Source organism: Oenanthe melanoleuca, chromosome Z, assembly GCF_029582105.1.
Source record: "Oenanthe melanoleuca isolate GR-GAL-2019-014 chromosome Z, OMel1.0, whole genome shotgun sequence".
NCBI lineage: Eukaryota > Metazoa > Chordata > Aves > Passeriformes > Muscicapidae > Oenanthe > Oenanthe melanoleuca.
Genome location: NC_079362.1, coordinates 65,175,197 through 65,195,282, shown reverse-complemented (window position 1 = coordinate 65,195,282; position 20,086 = coordinate 65,175,197). Strand labels below are relative to the sequence as shown.

Below are 20,086 nucleotides of genomic sequence, written 5' to 3'. Positions count from 1 at the left end.
CTCTCAGCTCCTGGAGTCTGTGTGTTTGAGAAAGGATATTTCTCCCACATTTCCCCTAAAAACTGTCCAACTAATAATCCTGCAGGAGTACGTAAACACTAATATAGCTCCTGTCACCATTCTAGGCAAGCAATAAAAGCCTAATAAACCCAGCAGGTGAAGTAAAAAAAACTTCCTCCACTTACACACAAGTTAGCAACATGAACAGCTAAACAACATACCTAACATGAGAAGAATCTCATGTCAAAAACCAGAAGAGAAACACCCTTCCATGAGTAGCATGTGACAATTTAAGGCACTTGTTATTTGAACCCTACTGGTCAGACTTGATAATGCAGAATAGCTACTCAGAGCATTTGAAAAGTTTTGGAAGATAACATATTAAAGGAATTCAATCTTTTGACAGCCACTTTATATACTAGGAATAAAGCAACTGTCAATATCAAAAGCAGAAATCTAAATCTGGACTTCTGAGCAGGCAGAGCCTTGAAAAATTCTGAGTTTCACTTGCCATCCATTCAAAGGTTATACCAACCAAGCAGTAGTAGCACACTGCATCCACTGAGCTGTAAGATTGATGTGGGCAGGTGGGTGCAGCTTGTGCAGAGTTTATAATAGGACAGCTAAGTGCCAACAATTGGCTCAAGAGACTGATTTTCTGAGGTATCTCATGGTTTGCATTAAGAAACCACAGCAAACTTCTTCATCTGAGGGTCTACTGGATTTACCTTCTTCACAAAGAAATTAAGTTTCTGTGTGCTCAGGCACCACACTTAGCTGCTTCTACCAAGTCTTTCTTCCTAAGTTCTCTACTGCCATCACTAGCCTCAAACTTCTGGTTAGTAATACAAGTTAACTAGCTGCAAGTGCTGTTACACTGGTGTGTGAGAACATTTGTGGCAGTGTAACACAATCACGTTTGTCCAATACTACTTAATGTCCTCTCAGATGGGACAGGATAACTCTCTGAGGAAACTTGTCTAAAAAACAACAGATTCCCTTGGTATCAACGTTTTTGCTGCCAAATGCTACAGGTACGCCTCATGTACCATGAAGATGCACAGTGTGTCTAATATTAAATAAAGCATTGCTTTCCCAAATATGTTTTTACCTTTCAGGATCCGTATTTATTCCGATGACTGGTTTAAATTTATCAAAGACCTTACTGGCTGCCAACAACATTGTACCATCACCTACAGAAAGAAAAGATCAAAAGTGAGTTTCACTTCACATTCCAGTACCCCAAAAAGAATGTACTCCAGCATTAGTATTATGTGCACTTATAACAACAACAAATCAGGCAAGCTGGACAAAAACTACAATGGGACAAAACTACTGACACCTTATCAAATAAGAGTAGTGACAACTACTCTTAAGAGTAGTAACAGCCAAATTTGAGATGGAAAACATGAAAAACATGACCGGAAAAAGTACAACTTATCTGACAGCTACACATGCCCAGGCAATTGAACATGGCAGAAGCAAGCTTTAAAAGAGAATTACGGAAATTTCTGTGCGTTTATCAGCAGGTAAGAGAAATTCTTTAACAAAAGTAAATTTAGAAAGTATTGCTAAACAAGTCCACAGGAGACAGGAAACAAAACCAAATGTTACTGTGAATCACATAAAAACAATGACTTTAGCTTCACCCCAGTTGTCCTCCTAAAAGGCAATTTAAAGGTCTTATTTGGCCCAAATAGGCACACTTGGAAAGAAGTCTTAGGTAAGTAGCAATATTTCTAGAAATCTTTAAACGTACTGGTTTCTTCAGATATTGGTAATTTTTCCTGTCTGTTAAACAGAAAGAAAACTGTAACCTCATTCAATCTTTGCATGAAGATATAAGCTCTGAACAGCATGAAGATGTAAGCTCTGAAAACCTCAGATGATGTATCACTTCCCAGCTGCTTGCCCCAACCATTAAAAATTTTGCCAACAGACAAACTGGCACTTTAGGGAAATTCTTTGAAATCTACAAGAGTGTAATTGGATGTTCCAGGAATAAACCTTTCTACCCATTCTTCATGGTGATCAGTACCTAAGGGCAAACTGGACTAGTGGGAAGAGAGAAAGCTGTGGTCAAGCCTTTTTGCCACAGACGAGTGAACACTGTCAGAGCCCAGCAACACAATGCTGTATTTACAGCATATTCTAAAAAATAACACAGAATGAACTGCTGCAATCCAGTATTAAAAAAAAAACAATCAGGTTAATTGTTCTTTTGGTACATCTGGAAAACACTGATCAGTGGCACAAGATGCTCAGAAGCTGCAGACTTTTACCTGTACCATCCAACTTGATACGACAGTCACTGGATTAAGTGTGAAAGCAAGAAAGACAGTTTGAGCAAGGGGATCATGAGGTGGTATGTTAGTCTACACCTCACATCCCAAAAAACAATGAGCAGGTTTCAGGTCTACATAAAATCCCATGACATCAAGCATTTTATCCTCTTTAGCTGAAAACTATAGTAAATGCCACAGTTTATATTGTTTCACACATGAAAAACTTTTCTAGTGGCCACGCAACGGGATTCACTGCCATGGGCTACAATTTTAGATACTAGAGGTAGACAAGATGGTCATAACCACTGCTTTTTGTCAGATTTTCTGACAATTACATCAGCAATTTGTTTTCACAATGTGCTTATTTCCAGTTCCTTCAAACACTGCAAAGTATTTTTGAGAAACATATCTTTGAAAACATACTGAAACAGATACTTCTCTTCCATAAAGTCATACCTCCTGCTGATATAACAGCATCTGCCCACCGAACTGTCTCTTCGTTATACTCTCGACGCTTAACAAGACGAACTTCTATCCTTTCATTCCTGTAAAGTTCAGAAAAAGTCTCAATTCTCTCCTGTATTGTTCCTTGTCACAGCCTTCCAAATAGTTGTCATGCAGCTAAAGAGTAATTACAATCATATGAGGCTTAAAAACCTTTGACACACAAATCCTGTACTACTTGGAAGAAGATAATAGAACATGCTAGTCAGCTGAACTGAGACAGTTTACATGACAGTTCTTTCAGGAATGACTGTTCATCTGCACCCCTCTCTTTTCAGTACTCCTATTTTATTATCATTTGTAACATGAGGCTTCCTTTTGTTTCACACAATCCATGGGTATTTGTGCTGTGTCTGAAATCCTCAGCATCCATGCATCCTTACCGTAAGCTGTCTACAACATGCTCCACGTTTTTTGTATGAATGCGATGCCGTTCCAGCAGACCAGCATAGTTAGATCCCTTCAAGGCAAGCTGTAAGACACAAATGGTTTTTGTAGAAGCATACAATAAATGCTCTTGAGCAGCGCAAATAGAAGCCATTTATTTTCTCTCAGCAGAGATACATTTTTATAAGCCTTCCACTAATTAAATTCCTATATACACAGCAGTCAGGTTATATTGACTAGTTCATTAAGTTCATTTAATGAATCAAATGGCCACAGCAGTCAAGAACCACAGACTATACAAATATGCAAACAAGCATACTATATTGACTTCCATGCAACTTCAGACACTTTGCCCCTCCTGAATCTGCCAATCAATTTAAACTCTACAGGAATCCATACACTATACTATACTAACTCTAGTTAGTTACACTAACTATACTTCTGCCATGTGCTGAGGCACACAGTTAGCTAAAAATTGTGCTGCAGACAAGACAGACAACAGAAAAAGCAACGACAATTAAGAACACAGAGCCTGAAATACCTAGAGCATTACCCTTCAAATTGTATTTGAGCTAAAATGGAAGACTGCCAAGTGCTGACAAAGGTGACATTTTCTCTGCATCAAAAAAAGCTTAAGGACAATCTAACTACTACCTTTGATACTGTCCCTGGATTATATGCCATATTTTTAAACAAGTTGATATCAATAACAAGTCATGTGCAGGTGCATTCTAGTGTCATTGTTTTATGGAAACTGGAGAATTTGAATACTTAATCTCAACACACTCTTCAGACTATGGAAACATTGTGCAGTTTATATAGCTACACTCATAAGAAGGCAGGTGAGATTACTGACTTGTTGCAGATTAGCTCTGCAACAAGTTTTTGTGTGAGTAATTCAGTCACCATTCGTTCTTTATCTTATTTAGCGAGGGGGGCCCTCATCTGGGGCTGATACTGCCAAATATGTATGTGCATGGAGATAAAGAAAGTGAAAGAAAGAGGGTGCAAAGGATGTTAAGCAAAAGGAGTCTATAAATACATTCACAGAGAAAGTGATCCTGCTTTGAGCAGCAGGCTCCTGTTGCTCCTTCTAGCCTGAATTAATCCACAATTATACTGTCACTACTTCCTTTTCCCTGAACAGTTAAAACCAATTTATCAGCAGAGAAACAGAACTTTTAGAGTTTGTGTAGAGGAATTCATCTGTGCCAGAAGCTCTAAACAGGCACTTCCAGCAATTTATTCAAGTGCCTTTATTCAAAGTTTTATACGATTCCAAGAGAAAGTGGCGCCAGACAGCCTTGTCTAATCCCATTTTCATACATTTCTCCACTCCACTTTCTTCTAGAGGGAAGGGGAGAGGACTGTCAGGATATGACAACTGACATCAACCACAATCTAATACTCAGGAATGAAATCTTTATTCATCTGACACCCATTCATGTCAAGAAATCCAGCCATGAGCTAAGCAGGGAAGACAACTCAGCACCAAAGAAGTTACAGAAAAGAATGTAACTGGCTGCTCTGGAACCGTATTGCTGTTCCACTCAGTGTATGGATTTGGCAATTAACTTGCAGGAACAAAATCTTCTGGTGATCTTATAGCTGGGATCAGGAAACAACTTTCAACAGAGATTCACAGGCTGCTTGGATGCATCAACAGCACTAAAGGAAGACAGTGAGAGTAGCTGCCTGCCAGCTATGCATGATCACACACAGACACAGGCATATGGATGATGAGAAAACATCCAGATCAATATTGCAGGTTATTTTTCCAAAGGTTGCTCACATTGGTTTACTGGGATACAGGATGTTATGTGTCATTAATTACCTCACTCACTTAAACCCTTTGTTTCTGCTCCTGAGCTACAATGCCTGTGCACCCCAGACACCTCTTGATCCTGCAGAGTCCATGGTGTTGCACTGGGAACTTGAACGATGCACCTGTAGGCTCTGGGGAGGGAAAGATTACACAGAGCTATGCTAGTTACAGCACTGCCCCTTGCTGGATCTGCTGTCACCCTCCCATCATCCACTTGGAGGGGAAAGGAAAAGGTACAAAGGAAAAAAGAAGGTATTTGCCTCCCACAGAGGCAAATGGTGCTGCTAGCACCATTGATCTAATTTGCTAGAATTTTCAATTGCATGTTTGAAATACAAATTGATCTTGCTTTAAAATAAGAACAAGAAATGCACAACCAATTAATTTCCAAAACACACCATTACTAAAATCAGGGGTCCTCCAGAAGTATTTGCTGCAAATGAAACAAGCATCTGACAAGCTGAATGCTGCAGCAGCACACTTTTTTCAGTCTGCTGTTCCACACAAAATAGAAACCACAATCTCCATCTTGTACCTCATTTATTTGGCTAATTTGTCAGCATGCTGTCTTTCAACCTGATGGAAGAGAGCTTTTATCTCAGAACAGTAAAAATGTAATAATTCTGTGTATGATCATTTGCAGGTTTTTGAGCCACCAACATCAATGGAAACTCAAAAGCTAACATTTCCCTGGCATCACCAGGAAGTAGAGATATGGGTAATACCATTGTATGGAACAGTCTATTCTGTAACTTACCTTTGCCATAGCTGAGTTAAATTATTTCATCAACAGTTTCAGAAAACAGAAGAAGTTGCTCAGCAAATAAACTATCAGTATTCTGACAACTGGATGAACCATTTCAGCAGCACTGTAGAATAGGCATTGAATATATAGATCTCCTCCTTGAATTTAGCTCTAGAACAAGTAAGTACACACTACTAATCAAGAAAAAAGTCAGGGCCTTGAGTTTAATTGGCTCTGCTACCTCTATGGAGTTAATCAATTGTCCTGATTTGCAAAAGGCTTCAGAGATTACAACAGTCTGTTCATCTCCTTACCTCTCTGTGTTCAGATATTAATAACTTGCAAGTTCATTCATCCAAGAACTCACAAAGGGGAAGCCTGACTTAGCCTAACCACAGTCAAGTATACCCAACAGGAATGCTAATCAGCAGCTGCTCTCACTCCACTACTCTGAAGAACCAGAGAAGTGCCTACACAGTCCTTGTGCTCAGCAGCACACAGTCACAGAGTGGCTGAGCTGCAGTGGCCTCTGGAGAGCCTCTGGTCCAACCCCAAGCTCAAGCAGGTCCACCAAAATCCACCTGTCCAGATCCAGATGGCTTTAAAAGATACTCACAGGTGGAGCCTCTACCACATCTCCAGGCAAACTGTGTCTAGTCACCCACACAGTGAAAAGGTGTCTCCCAATGTTCACTTGTACTTCACTGTCTCTGCTCCTGCCTCGCATCCAGCACCAGAGTGCCACACCAAAACTATGACAAATGCTGCTGCTGGAAAGAGGTTTGCACTTAGAGCAAAGTGTAAGACCAAACTGAGATTAGCAACTGCTTTTTACTTCAAAAGAGCTGAAGGCAAAGATCAGGCACTCCAGCTGCTGTGTGGATGACACCTCCCCTAAAGAGCCTTGAAAACACTTGGGATATGCAGACTGCACAAGGACAGCCTGGCTCCTGAGCCAAATCATCAGACAGGTCCCCAAACCTATGCCAGGCTTGGGTTTTATCAACTGACTCCTTGAAAAGGCACAGAGGTATTGCATTCTGCATAAAGACAACTTTCAAGCTCTTCTTCTTATGGAGGAAGTTCTGATTTACAATTAGGCCGGTTAATCTTACCTTAATACAACACAAAATAACATGCATGAAAATATATACAAGAGCTATTCTAGCAAAAAGTGCATTACTATATGAAAACAAAGACAAATTGGACAAAAATACATTCAGGCACAACTTCAGTAGTAGTCTTAAACTTCACAGCAGAAATGCAATGCAAAGTAGACTTCCAGAAGAGTTTGTGCTAGAAAACATACTCAGGGGAACAGAACATTTCCTATGAATGGAGCTGTTTTTCCCTAGACTGAAGGATAAAAAGTCTAAACCAATACCTAAGAATAGCTCCTCTTGAATATCCTCGCCTGATCCTTCTTTAAGGAAAGGATGATTTTTTACAAAGTTCCTCTAACAATTAATTATTCAAGGGACTTTTGCTTGACTGCCTTCCTTCTGTAGTCTTAGCCTGCACCACTGGCAAGCCCCACTTTAACCTGTGGGTCTGCTGTCCTTTAGTAATGTTTGTCTTGCAGGAAAAATGCTGCACAACGACATGGCTTCTAGACACAAATATAGAAGCCAACACAAAACCAATAACATCAGAATATCAACTGTTGTCTACATATGTAGATTATGACCCTTGATTTAGGAAATGGGAAAAGCCATAGCTGAGTCCTACTGACGCTTCTCATTAAGCATTAGGATAAAAAAGTATGTTCTCTCAATAGAGTAACATGGATATTGTCTGGAGTGAATTTGTCAACCAAGCACCTTCTGCATTTCATCCTAGTAGAATCATAGAGGGATTTGGGTTGGAAGGGATGTTAAAGATCATCCAGCTCCAGTTACCCTGTTCTGGACAAGGACACCTTCCGCTAGACCAGGTTGCTTAGAGCTCCATCCAGTCTGGACTTTGAGCTTGGGGTTGGACCAGAGGCTCTCCAGAGTGTCACTATAGCTCAGCCACTCTGTGACTGTGTGCCTCTGAGCACAAGGACTGTAGGCACTTCTCTGGTTCTTCACAGTACAGAGTGAGAGCAGCTGCTGATTAGCATTCCTGTTGGATATACCTGACTGTAGTTAGGCTCAATCAGGCTACCCCTTTGTGAGTTCCTGGATGAATGAACTTGCAAGTTATTATCCGGACTTTGAGCTCTCTGGGCAACCTGTGCAAGAACCTCACCACAATAATGAATTTCTACCTAACAGCTACACTGTATCTTCCCTCTTTCAACTTAAAGCCATTCCCTTCATCCTATCTGTTGGAGTCAGTGAGTTAGGGGATTCTCTGACTCCCTCAAGGAGGAATCAAGGTGCAGGGACTGAATTAAAGCCTTTGGATGGATTGAAGTACATTAAGCCACTCACACATAAAATGAACATTTAAGTAGAAGTAAGTCAGTGAGTTTTAGTATGAGGTCTAGTGCTTTTAGTAAGTAATTCTACAGCAGTAGCTCAAGTTCTAGTGAAGGTTGAAACATACTGATATCTTCAGCAAGAGGCTCCAGGCCCACAGTTGTAGACAGGACTTAGTCATAATAGAGCTAGTAAGAAATACTGCTTACATTTTTTAGATACAACCTATCTTGTTCTATGCGTAGTTATACGTGCTAAGAAATTAGGATTCTAATAGGTTAAGGAGTGGAGGTCTGAGCTTGCAAGTTAGCTTGTTGGAAAAATCCTATATAAGAGTTAGTATTGGGGAGAGTTAGTGCCTTTTGCCTTCCTGCTTTGCTGCCACTGTTTTTATACACATCAACACCCGAGAAGAAGATAGGAGCTGCTGCACCAACATTGGCCCACCGGGACCTTCAGGAGCAGCTTCTGCTTTAACTTGGGACTCTAAACTAAACTTAGTAAGAAATTTAATGTCTGTGACAGTGCCTTGGAGACTGATGTGCTTCTGCAATAAATAACCTTTTTAGCAAGTATTAGCTGCTTGCTTTTTTAGAAAATTACCCGATGAAATTGGTGCCCAGAGCACTGGAGGTCGTAACCTCATATCAATATCAATCAATCAATCATATCAATACACTCACTGACAAAAGGCCCCTTTCCAGCTTTCCTGCGGACCTTCAGGTACTAGAAGGCGCTAAAAGCTCTCCTCAGAGCCTTCTCTTCTTGAGGCTGAACAGCTCAACCTGTCTTGTTCTCATAGGAGAGGTGCTCCAGCCCCATGATCATCTTTGTGGCCCATCCCTAGACTTGCCCAGTAAGATTAAATGGAACTTTTCAGATGTACTTTGGGCTTAGAATGCAGATATATTCTCATTACTAGGCTTATGCTTAATTTACAGCACTAATCTTTGTGCAGCCATAAACTGGACCAGGGTGGAGTTAATGCCTCGGTGTACCAATCACTTGTTTTGTGACTATTGGTCATTCAGGAGTTAAACTAAATGTCTGACTAGAAATAAGGAAAAAAACCAAAAGCCTAACAACAACAAAAAGGATAGATCTAGAAACAATTACTCTCTCAAATTTCCACAATGAACTTGCCCACACATGCACCCCAACTGGTAAACAAGAACAGATCACTGCTTTACAACCTACCTAATTTCTACAGAAAGAACCACCAAACAATGCAAATGGATTTAGAGATCAACAGTTGAATAGAAAAAAAATTAATTTGAAAGACAAATTTGTCTAATGACAAATATACGATGATCACTAACATAACAATCTATTTCTAAGCAGAGTATGGTGCTTTAATTCCTGTATTTTCAAAAATTGTCTCTTGAGATTCAACCATGTGTCCCAAGTATAGCCAAAGTTAGTGCTCAGTTTTGTTCTGCTTTAAATGAAACAAGATTTTGACAGAATTAAAGCAAAAATATTTTTCTTAATACATTAAGTTTGGAACTAGAAACAGCTTTGAATATAGGACATGTTTCAAGCCATACACTTCTCTTAGCATTCCTGACTAAACTTGACTTTTGTTCAAAACTTCCTAAATTATCAAAGACTGTCAATCTACAGGCAAGTAATTATACTATGTTCTAGTGTTAACTAATTAAGACAAAGCTTGATTTGTCATGCTAAAAACAAATGCAGTTTTCCTCACAGGTCAGACACACATTAAACTTCTGGATTTCTTAGGAGCTCAAATGAAATACTAAGCTTTTCTATTTCAAAATGTAAAAAATAATTCGCATACAAGTACATGGGATTAAAGCATGGTTCAGCTTCAGAATCATAGATAATAAAACAGCACCAAAACAGATAAACAAACTGAGCAGCTAGCCTCAGCAGAACTTGCCCAACAGAAATCTGTACCTCGAAGACACATTTCAAGTGTCTCGCAGAAAGCCTGAACCACAACTCTGAATGTTCAGTGTTTCTACCAGCCACCAGCTGGAACTGATGGGGGAGCAGAATTTGATGGCTGTACACAACAGACATCCAGGTTTGAACATGACATAACTTTCACAGTAAGCACAGGATAGCACCCCTACCCTTGATTTCTAGCAGAAAACAAGTATCATTTGTGAGCTTCGACTGCTGTATTCACACGACAAGCAAGTGACAAGCAAGTCTGCTGTCAACACCAAGATGTGTGGTGCAGCTGATATGCTGGAGGGTGGAGGTGTCATCCATGGGACCTGGACAGGCTTGAGGGGTGTGTCTGCACCACCTAACAAGGCCAAATGCAAGGGGCTGCACCTGGGCTGGAGCAATCTCAATACTGGCTGTGGGATGAAGTGATTAAGAGCAGCCATGGAGAAGGACTGGATGAATGAACAACCAGACATGGCCCAGCAATTTGAGCTCACAATCCAGAATGCCACCCCAGGCTGCATCCAGAACCCCATAGGCTGCAGGGCAGGAAGGGGGTTCTGCCCCTTTGCTCTGCTAAGATCCACCTGGAAAACTGCATCATGCTCTGGGGTCCCTGCACAGGAAGGGCATGGACCCACTGGAGTGAGTCCAGAGGAGAGACACAGAGATGATCAGAGGGCTGGAGAATCTCTCCTGTGAAGACAGGCTGAGAGACACATCTTTATTATCCCTCCATTCACAGAAGTTGCCTGACTTCTTAAAAGGGGAAATGTGGTCTAGTTGTTCTTGCATTAGAACTAGTAAATGCATGATTAGATTTCATATGGTTTGGCTATAGATAAAGACTCAAGACAGTAAGGCAACCACATTTAGACAAAAAAAAAAAAAAAAAAAAAAAAAAACAACCCAAAAAAACCCAAAAACCTAGTCAAATTTATTTCTTAAAAAATTCCAGGCTTATTGAATAACAATGTTTTATAGCTCACTGGTTTAATGTGGCATGTTCACCCTGAGTGGCTGGATGCACACCAAAGCTGATCTTATCACACCCCTTCACAACAAGATAGGGAAAATATAAGGAAAGGCTCACAAATTGATATACAGAAAGGGAGAGATTACTCAAAAATTACCATCACAGACTAAACAGATTCAGCTTTGCAAAATGAACTGAATTTATTATGAAACAAAATCAGGAGAATGGGAAGTAAAACAAATCTTAAAAACACGTTCCCTCCATCTGTCCCAGCTCTCCCACCTCTACCCTCAGAATAGGGACATGAGCATGGGGAACACAGTCAGTTCACCTCAAGCTGTTTTAGACACTGCTCAAGTAGAAGGAGCTCTTTCCTCTGCTCCAGCCTGGGGGCTCTCCTATGGGAGACAATTTTTCCAAAACTTTTCCAGTCTCTTTTCCACGGGCTTCAGTTCTCTACAAACTCTTCCAGTCTGGCTCCTCCACAGGGTGCAGTCCCTCAGGAGCAGCTGCTCCATTGTGGGTTCCCAACGGGGTCACAATCCTGCTCCAGGCTGGGCTGCTCTCTCCACAGCCCACAGGTGCTGCCAGGAGCCTGCTCCAGCACGGGCTTCCCGTGGGGTCACAGCCTCCTTGGGGCACCCACCTGCTCTGTGTGGGCTCCTCAGGGGCTGCAGGTGGATCTCTGCTCCCCCAGAGCTCCCTGGGCTGTGGGGCACAGCTCCTCCCCAGGGCTGCACCAGGGGCTGCAGGGGAATCTCTGCTCAGGCAGCTGGAGCAGCTCCTGCCCCTCCTCCTTCACTGACCCGGTCTGCAGAGCTGTTCTGCTCACACATTCTCACCCTTCTCCTCTCTGGGAGCAATTACATTTGTACAGCAATATTGTTTCTCCTCTTAAATATATTTACCAACCGAGATGACACTACAGCTTCTAAATGGCTTGACCTGTGCCAGTGAAGCTCCATCTTGGATCCAATCCAGCATCACCTGTCAGACATGGGGGAAGGTTCTGGCAGCTTTTTACAGAAGCCACATCTGTAGTCCTCTCCCCTACCAAAACCTGGCCACACAAACCCAATACACTCAACCTTTTGCTAACAACAGGGCTGGTTTCAGTAGAATTGTGTTTGCGGTACCAGTGGATAAACCCATTTTGGGACACCCAGCTCCTTCAAGGGCCGGCAGTCCAACTCATTCAGACTTGCACAAGTGCTCTGAAACCCTCTCTAACCCTCCATGAACCTTACAACCAGTCTCAGCTGCAGGTCCTGAGTAAACTTAAAACACACTGGCTTCTGATAATTGAATAGCTAAAAAATCCAATCCACAAAGGCAATGCATTGTTTACAGAAAGGCTTTAATAATGAGTATTTTCCCTAACTAAAGCATCAGAGAAACCAACCAGGCTCCTGAAACAAATTCCTACTGTGGATCAGACGTATCAAGGCTCAGATTTAAGTCTTTCATAAGGCCTCGAATATGAATCAAGTTTTCCAATACAAACTACTGTTGAGTTGTAAGCCATAGCATCAAATCCAATTCCTCCTCCCTTCCCAGTCTGGATCATTACACAGCATATCGACCTCCAGCCACCTGTTTTTAAAAAAATATGCTAAGTTAATCAGTGCAGTAGGTCAGTACTTACCACACAAGTAAGGCAACATGCAGTTACCTGACGAGCACTACTGACTGATTTACCAACTTGCTGTCAATTGCTCAGTATTTTTCCCAATATTGCTCCTGGCTATTTGGTATGTTTCCACCAGTTTGCTGCATCACCCCTCATACAGCAGAAGTCCAGTGAGCTATATTAGCTACGAATATTTTTTCGTTATATTTTCCTCACTTTTTTCTTCAGTAATTTAGACCCCTCACTTTCATTACACAGTCATAGCAGGCCTTTAAATGCTGCTGTAATGTATCTTCTATAGAATAATGACTGTAAAATACAGATATTATAGCTTTTGTATACCATAATAATCTGTAATAGCAGATTTCACTTGAAAGATTATGCTCCTGAAATTTTACAGAAATGCTGCTTTAGGGCAAGCGTTTGATGCATACATGAACAAAAGTTAAAATGTCATGAACTGTTTCCTAATTGTTCATCCACCACATTAAAGCATTATTGTCATTTTAACCACATCCGAAGAATACACATAGTGGTTTGCAATTCAAAGGGTAATGCAGAGCAAACTGTTGTGCTAGCTATAAACACTGGTAACTGCTTTATGCACTAACAGATTTATAGAAAACCTGTGCAATCCGGGCAATTCAACCATACTCATTAATTCAGCACAACAAAAACATGATGCTGTAAATCACAACTAATGAAGTACTTAAAACAGCATTAAAGTCACTTCCAAGAAGCAGCCTTCTTCAGCTGTATAAGGCATCATATGCTATGTTGATATAGTTCTAGAAGTTTAATTTAGGTGAATTACACTGAAATGCCATACTTTTCTATTTGCTATATGTGATTGAGTATACTTGAACGGTGTACTCGAAAAACAAATCTTACGGAAAAAATAATTACTACATTGCATTTAATTGTTTCCATCGTTTTCCAGACCCCTCTTAGAACAACAACACTGGAGGAACAAAAATAATAAATAAATAAATAAATAAAGCAGATGCAAGTAAAGTGACTTGACACTGATGCAAATATATCAAAAGCAAAGATAAACAAATGCACACACCACGTTTGTGTAACTTGAAAAGCATTTACACCCATCTCAATTTCCAGTGGATTAGTTCAAAAATTTTATTTCTGGAAAAAAAAAAAAAAAAAAAAAAAAAAAGTGTCTTTAGCTGTATATAATCCTAGTGGAATATAACATTTATCTCTAATTCTATATGCTTCAATTCACTAAACTGAGTTAGTACTTCTCTCTCTTTTCAAGATAAGGTAGAGACTAGTACAATCCTAACAGTTTTAAAACACTTCTATGTGGTCCGTAAAGGAACATCAACTGAAAAAATTCACATTACAAGGTAAGAAGAGATGAGTAGTCTGAATTCAACAGAACAGTGAAAATCTCCACAGTATCACCTCATTAATTGAGGAAGTTTCTATTGAAAGATACTACCTTCAAATATACCCTGCACCTCTGTATCCACAAGAGGACACAGGATTAAATGCCCTAATATTTACTGATTTTCAGAGAAGCAACTTTTTTTAGTTGTCTACTAAATTACCAGATTTAATTTTAAAATTAGAATTCAGCTGAACTTTGAAGTTTACCTATTGCTCTTCCATTCTGCTGCCTTCCTTGCATTTGAAAAATCCCAGTGCTCTGAAAATATCTGAGCAGCACTTCCTAAACAAGTGTTCAAGAGGATCACAGGCATCAGTATTGAAGCACAGTCCTCTAAACCAGGCATCTAAGAACAAAATACCTGGCCATTTCCAAAACCTTATCTTCAGGTGGTGGTATGAGAGTTACAAGCCTGGAACACTAGGAAAGTACCTAGGAAAAGTAATTCAAAAGTGATACTAAAATGGTATCTTCTACCACTTAATGTAAAAAGCAGCAAATAATTTTTCTGTAATTAAAAACAAAAATCAATCACCTATCAAGTTAACAGTACATTTCCCACAAGAGGGAATTTTCTAACAGACATGAAAACTTTACTGCACAGGCTAGCAAAACTGGTGCTGTACACATCTAAATTAGGAGCTGGAGGGTGGGAGGATAGAGTTCTGTTACACATATCCCCCACACGCCATCCACAGTTCTGAGGGGCCGTTTTGGTGCACAATATAGGAGCCCCACCTGAAGCTCACCTACCTGCTGGGCAACACTCCTCCTTTCCTTCCTGGCCAGCCCTGCTCAGGATGCTGCTGCTGCCCCGTGCACCACCCATGCGAGTTCACAGTGGCCTCATTCAGGGGAGGCAATATCCTGACAACACGTTACCTCTTCCCTAAGCAGACACCAGTTTTCTATAAAGCTGTAGGAACTTCACATCACTGAGATGACCAGCCTTAGCAATTAGTTGCAGTGGTCCAAAAGAGCTGAAACCTGTTCCAAACCTCCAGCTTACTCTCCTTCCCTGCTCCAAAGACACATAAACCAACCACAACAGAATATCAAATCTAGTCCACACTGAACAACTTCCTTCCAATCAAGACCAAGACAAACATAACTTTTCATATGATAAGATATTTTTAGAGATAATTAGAACTGTGTATGAAATGTTTGGACAGGTAAATTGTTCATCTTCCCCAAGTACCTTATAGCTGTGACAAGTCAGCAACTTATCACATCACATGCACTATCAAACAAAACAAAAACCAGAAGTCAGGAAATGAGCTTTATCTATTACTGGGGCATTATATTATATTATTATATTATCTTAGTTTATATAAGGACAACAGCAGTGCTTCTTCCACATGGATTTACTGAGAGTAAAAAAAACAGAACATGAAATAGCCTTCAGTATTAGCTGACTGGAACATTAACTTTTGTAACTAGTCATATTTAGATGCTAATCCTAGTAAACCAGGCCACAAGAAATGCAAATTGCTGTCACTTATGGTAAGCAAACTATCAGGACTTGGGAGAAAGATTTGTACAACTTAAAGATGGTAACTGCAGGTTTTAGAATTCCAACAGCCCCTTTAAATTTCAGAAAGGCAAAGAAAATATTTCTTGCATGATATGATGCACAAAATTTACTGATGTAACACCTTTTTTTAAATTGCTGAGTCATTTTGGAGCATTTTTGTTTTGTGGTACTAGAAATCCATTTTTATAGCTCTCTAATCTCCCTCCTGAACAAAAGACTCTGAAACCCTCCCCTGTACAACAGCATACATAGCACTTAATACACTTTACAAACTAGGTCAGAATTAGACTACTAATTAAGATAGTCAGATGTGTTTATTATAACATATTTTAACAACTTATTTGTAAGCATGTAAGAGAATCTGCCACAAGATAGGAAAAAACAATTGCCTGGAGCGGGCACGTACAACATGCATGTAGAGAGGCAGTGGAAGATTTCATCATTACAAAACACTCTCTGTAGCGTTTAGTAGATCTGTGAAAGTAGCCCTTGCTATCCATCTCTCCTCCATTAGATTTGCTCTTCTGCTGTCTGGACTGCCTCTTTACCTCGTATCTCTGTTTACACAGAGAAGGAATTGTGGAATTGTGACCTTGCTGCTTTGCCTTTGCAACATTTTACAGCATTTGTATAATATGACTCACTTGGTGTCTGAAAAAAAAAGGCCATGGAAGGGTTTAAGCTCCAGGTGCCCAGGGCCTTTATGGCTTATTAGAAATGTCAGCCAGTCACCTTCACTACTGGTATTCTGCTTCTTGGAGAATACTGTGATTGGTACTGTGTATCATAGATAATGATATATACTACGATTCGTATCACATTTTAGTGCATATTGGTGTATGCCAACAATTCATCTTCAGCCTCCTTAAACATGCAACAAATCTCATCTCACTAGGATGTGCGCACAAAGGCGCCACCATTTCTGCACTGAGCTACTTGCTGCATACTTACCCTTAATACATAAACACACTGACTGAAACAGCTACATTCGGGACTCCTCGTCTTGGTGATCATGCAGAACTGATTAAGCTCACAATTTTCATTAATTATGCTATACCTGAAGCTTCCAAGTACAGACATCAGTTATCTTCTAGAAACAGGCAACAAGCCCAGGTACGGTTGCTCAAATCTGAACCTCTATTTCAGACAGCCAGTGTGTGGACATCTAAAGGTCCGTGACAGAGGATGACAGCACCATGCTCCTCCTTTTTTGCTGGCTCCCTCACACCACAAGCCTGCTCCAGGATCACCCAAGACTGAGCCCCTGCAATGCCACCCCCACCACCAACACATCTGGGTCAGCCAGCAGCTCTGAGCAAGACAAACTTCTCCTATGCTCTTTAGCTTTCACTGTGCCTGTATCCCAGCGTGAGGCTTTCTCATGAACTCAACTCCCATCCTGCCTTCTGTGCAGGCCTTCAACACAGCTGAGCTGCAAAGCCAAAGACACTGTGTCTGGGCTCATTTCTGAGATCAGCTGCCTTGGAGCAGCTTCCTAAGTCTCCCCAGGAGAAACAGAGACCCAGGGAACATGGACTGCAGCTAACATCAGGGAGCAAAAGGCATCATGTTCCCAAGCTGCCCACAATGGCTCTGTGCAGAAGGACACTCCATAGCAATCACTCTGCTACAAAGTGATATCTGTCCCCAGCAGAGACCGTAAGAATCTTCACATAACATATTCAGTGAGGCTGCCATTAACTCAGTCTGAGAAAGAAATATCTGAGACCAGAGTCACGACAGAATGCAAACACAGAAATTTTTACAGCTCAGCTAAAAAACTTAAGAAATGGGCAGCAAGGATAATTCCTTTGCTCACTTATATTCTATTTCAAAAACTAAATTCTGCAAGACCTTTTCAATGTGTTCTTGCACAAATCTTTGTATTCCCGCCCATACAGCAAGAGCTTAACTCAATATTGCTACACACATAGTTAGGCAAGTTGGGCTTTGTCTACCTGGCGACACCAAGTTTTATTGCTGCAATTTCTCACAAGGCAGTAGGTAAGGGGAAAGGTAGATTTTTCAAAAGCACCAGACCTAGAGCAGAAACTTCAGAACTGTCACAAATACCAAGAATTATTGTGTACCTCTGAATTTCTCCAAAAGGACAAACTCTAAGTTGTTTCTGCAACTATTACAATCACTGAGTTCACAGTTACTTTTTAAAAAATGCACATTCAGAGTGATATAGGTTACTAATCATGCAAAATGTGCATTCTCGTGAGAAAAACTGCAGCTACCACTGCATTCAGTCATGAGCACCTTAAGGGATGTGCAATGCTACCCACTCATTCAGTGTCCCAGTCCTGCCTGTACAGAAGCAGTTACGGAAAGTAACCAAACAAACCCAGTCTGCTTTTCCAGGGTTTAGCTGTCCACTGAGGACAACCTCTTTCCTTAACAATGAGTTATAACAACTTCTCACAAAAAGCTAAATTAAAACAAAAAGCCTTACAGTTGAGCTGTGAGAGACCTTTTTTTCTCTAACCACCCTATGAAAAGAAGTACTGGGACACCTCAGCAACAGGAACCTACATGAGAATCAACACAGACCGACATTAAACTTGTTGAACTGTGGCTACAGAGCTATACAAAACATGTAAAAAATGTTTTGGCAGGAATTTGATAGGAGGTAGATGACCAACTGGAGCACATAGACATTGCTGTAGATACCATACATTTTATCCCAATTCTTCACAAAGCAAGACTATACAGCCATTTGTCCTTGCTACCTAAGTTAAGCACATGTACAAGCTTAATCCAAACCTTGCAGGCTAACAGAGATCTAAAATATTTCCAGTTGTAAGAGACAAAAGCCTTGACAGACTTGTCAGACACAAACTAATGTGTGGATAAATTAATGTAATGGATTTATTTGAAATAAAAGTGTAATAATATGAACTCATGACATGGACTTCAGAGACCACTGGCAGTCAAAGCAACTCCTGCAGGTACCATCTTTCAGCCCACCGGTGGGAGATGAACACTGGAGACAGCTACAGGGCAAAGGGAGAACTGGGTGAGTTCACTGAGCATGATGGAGATGAAGACAACAAGGCACTGGGTATCAACTCTCAGAGATGTCTTCCTTAGTTCACTAATGGACCTTTAGCATAAAGGTTTCTTAGCGACTAAAGAAAAAAGCTTTTCTAAAAACTGCAACAAGGGTGGATCTGAGAGAGATTGGGCTGCTTGGATGGAGGAAAATACGTATGGATGGAGTGAGGATGTGAGGCAAGAAAACGGAGGAAATGCGAATCAGCCCACTCTAAGACACAGAGGGGATTTTTCATTGTGCCTTCCTCAGCATGCACTTCTCTATTTTTTATCCTAAACACAGCAAGAAAAAGGCTGCAGTTTGCTGAGGGCTGCTGGAATCTCTCCGAGAGTAAGACCCAAACATGCTTACTACACAAATCTCTCGGCAGCCGGCAAGCGATGAATGCCCAGCGGCGCGGCTGTGCCCCGCTGCAGGCGGTGCCGCTCGGCGGCTCCATCGGGATCGCGGGCCCGGGGAGGGAGGGCAGAGCCGTGGGCAGCAGAGGCACAGCGCGGGGACAGCGGCCGCGACCCCGCTCACCTCCACAGCCGCCGGCTCCGCCCCGCCAAGGCCCGGGGAAGCCTCAGGGACACTCGGACACAGCGGGCCGGGCATCAACCTGGTCATCCCTCGCCGGAGCCGGGCATCACGCTGGGCAACCCACCCACCCCTGCTACAGCCCTGGCGGCAGCTCCCTCGGTGGCCGGGACCGCCGGCCTCTCCCGCCGCTCACCAGCTGCTTCAGGTCCTCCTCGGAGAGCCCGGCGTAGCGGTACCGCTGCTGTTCGAACTCGTACCGCGTCGTCTTCACCACCACCGCCACCCGCGACGGCCGGAACCCGCCCCCCGCCGCCCCCGTCCAGCGCGGCGCGGCACCCGCCGCCCCCCGCCCGGCCGCCGCCGCTGCTGCGGCCGCGGAGGGGCTCAGCCCGCCGAGCGAGAGTAGGCGCCGGTGGGCGCCGCCGAGCAGCGGCAGCCACGGCGGGGCGGGGAAAGCCGCCGCCCCCTGGCAGAGCAGCGACGAGCGGCGGGCTGCAGCCCGGCCGGCGAGGCTGAGGTGGCCGCAGGGGAAGCCGCAGGTGGAGAACATCTCCCGGGCTCTGCGCCGCTCCCCGGGACGGGCGCGGCGCTGCCGGCGGCGGCTGCGGCCGCTCTGCGGCGGCGCCCGGCACACATGGCCCGGCCGCGCCCGCCGCCCCGCCCTCCCCGCGCGCAGCCGCCGGCCCCGCCAATAGCGAGCGGCGCCGCCGGGCACCCGCCCCCCTTGAGGGCGGGGCCGGAGAGCCCTCCCCGGCGCGTGCGTCCTCTCCAGCCAACAGGGGCACAGCGCGCGGCGAGCGCGTGCCCCACCCCGCGCCCCGGGAAGCGCCGCCCACGCATGCGCAGAGGAGAGGGCCCGCTCCCCTCCCGCCCCTGCTTGGCCC

The 20,086-nt window shown here is 42.7% G+C and overlaps 1 protein-coding gene across 3 annotated transcripts in view; it reads right to left on the bottom strand.

The window, feature by feature from the left end:
• The window catches only part of NADK2 (NAD kinase 2, mitochondrial), a 33,610-nt gene extending 13,775 nt beyond the window's left edge, over positions 1–19,835 (bottom strand). For 2 of the 3 annotated variants that reach the window (XM_056514039.1, XM_056514038.1), the window contains exons 1-4: positions 19,396–19,835; positions 3,173–3,261; positions 2,742–2,830; positions 1,112–1,193 (exon numbers count right to left, since the gene is read on the bottom strand). In XM_056514039.1, coding sequence (XP_056370014.1) covers positions 1,112–1,193; positions 2,742–2,830; positions 3,173–3,261; positions 19,396–19,752 — 617 coding nt within the window. In that variant the 5' untranslated portion in view covers positions 19,753–19,835. The remainder of the gene's footprint in view (positions 1–1,111; positions 1,194–2,741; positions 2,831–3,172; positions 3,262–19,395) is intronic. The other variant, XM_056514037.1, reaches the window with a different exon arrangement.
• Positions 19,836–20,086: the final 251 nt, after the last annotated feature.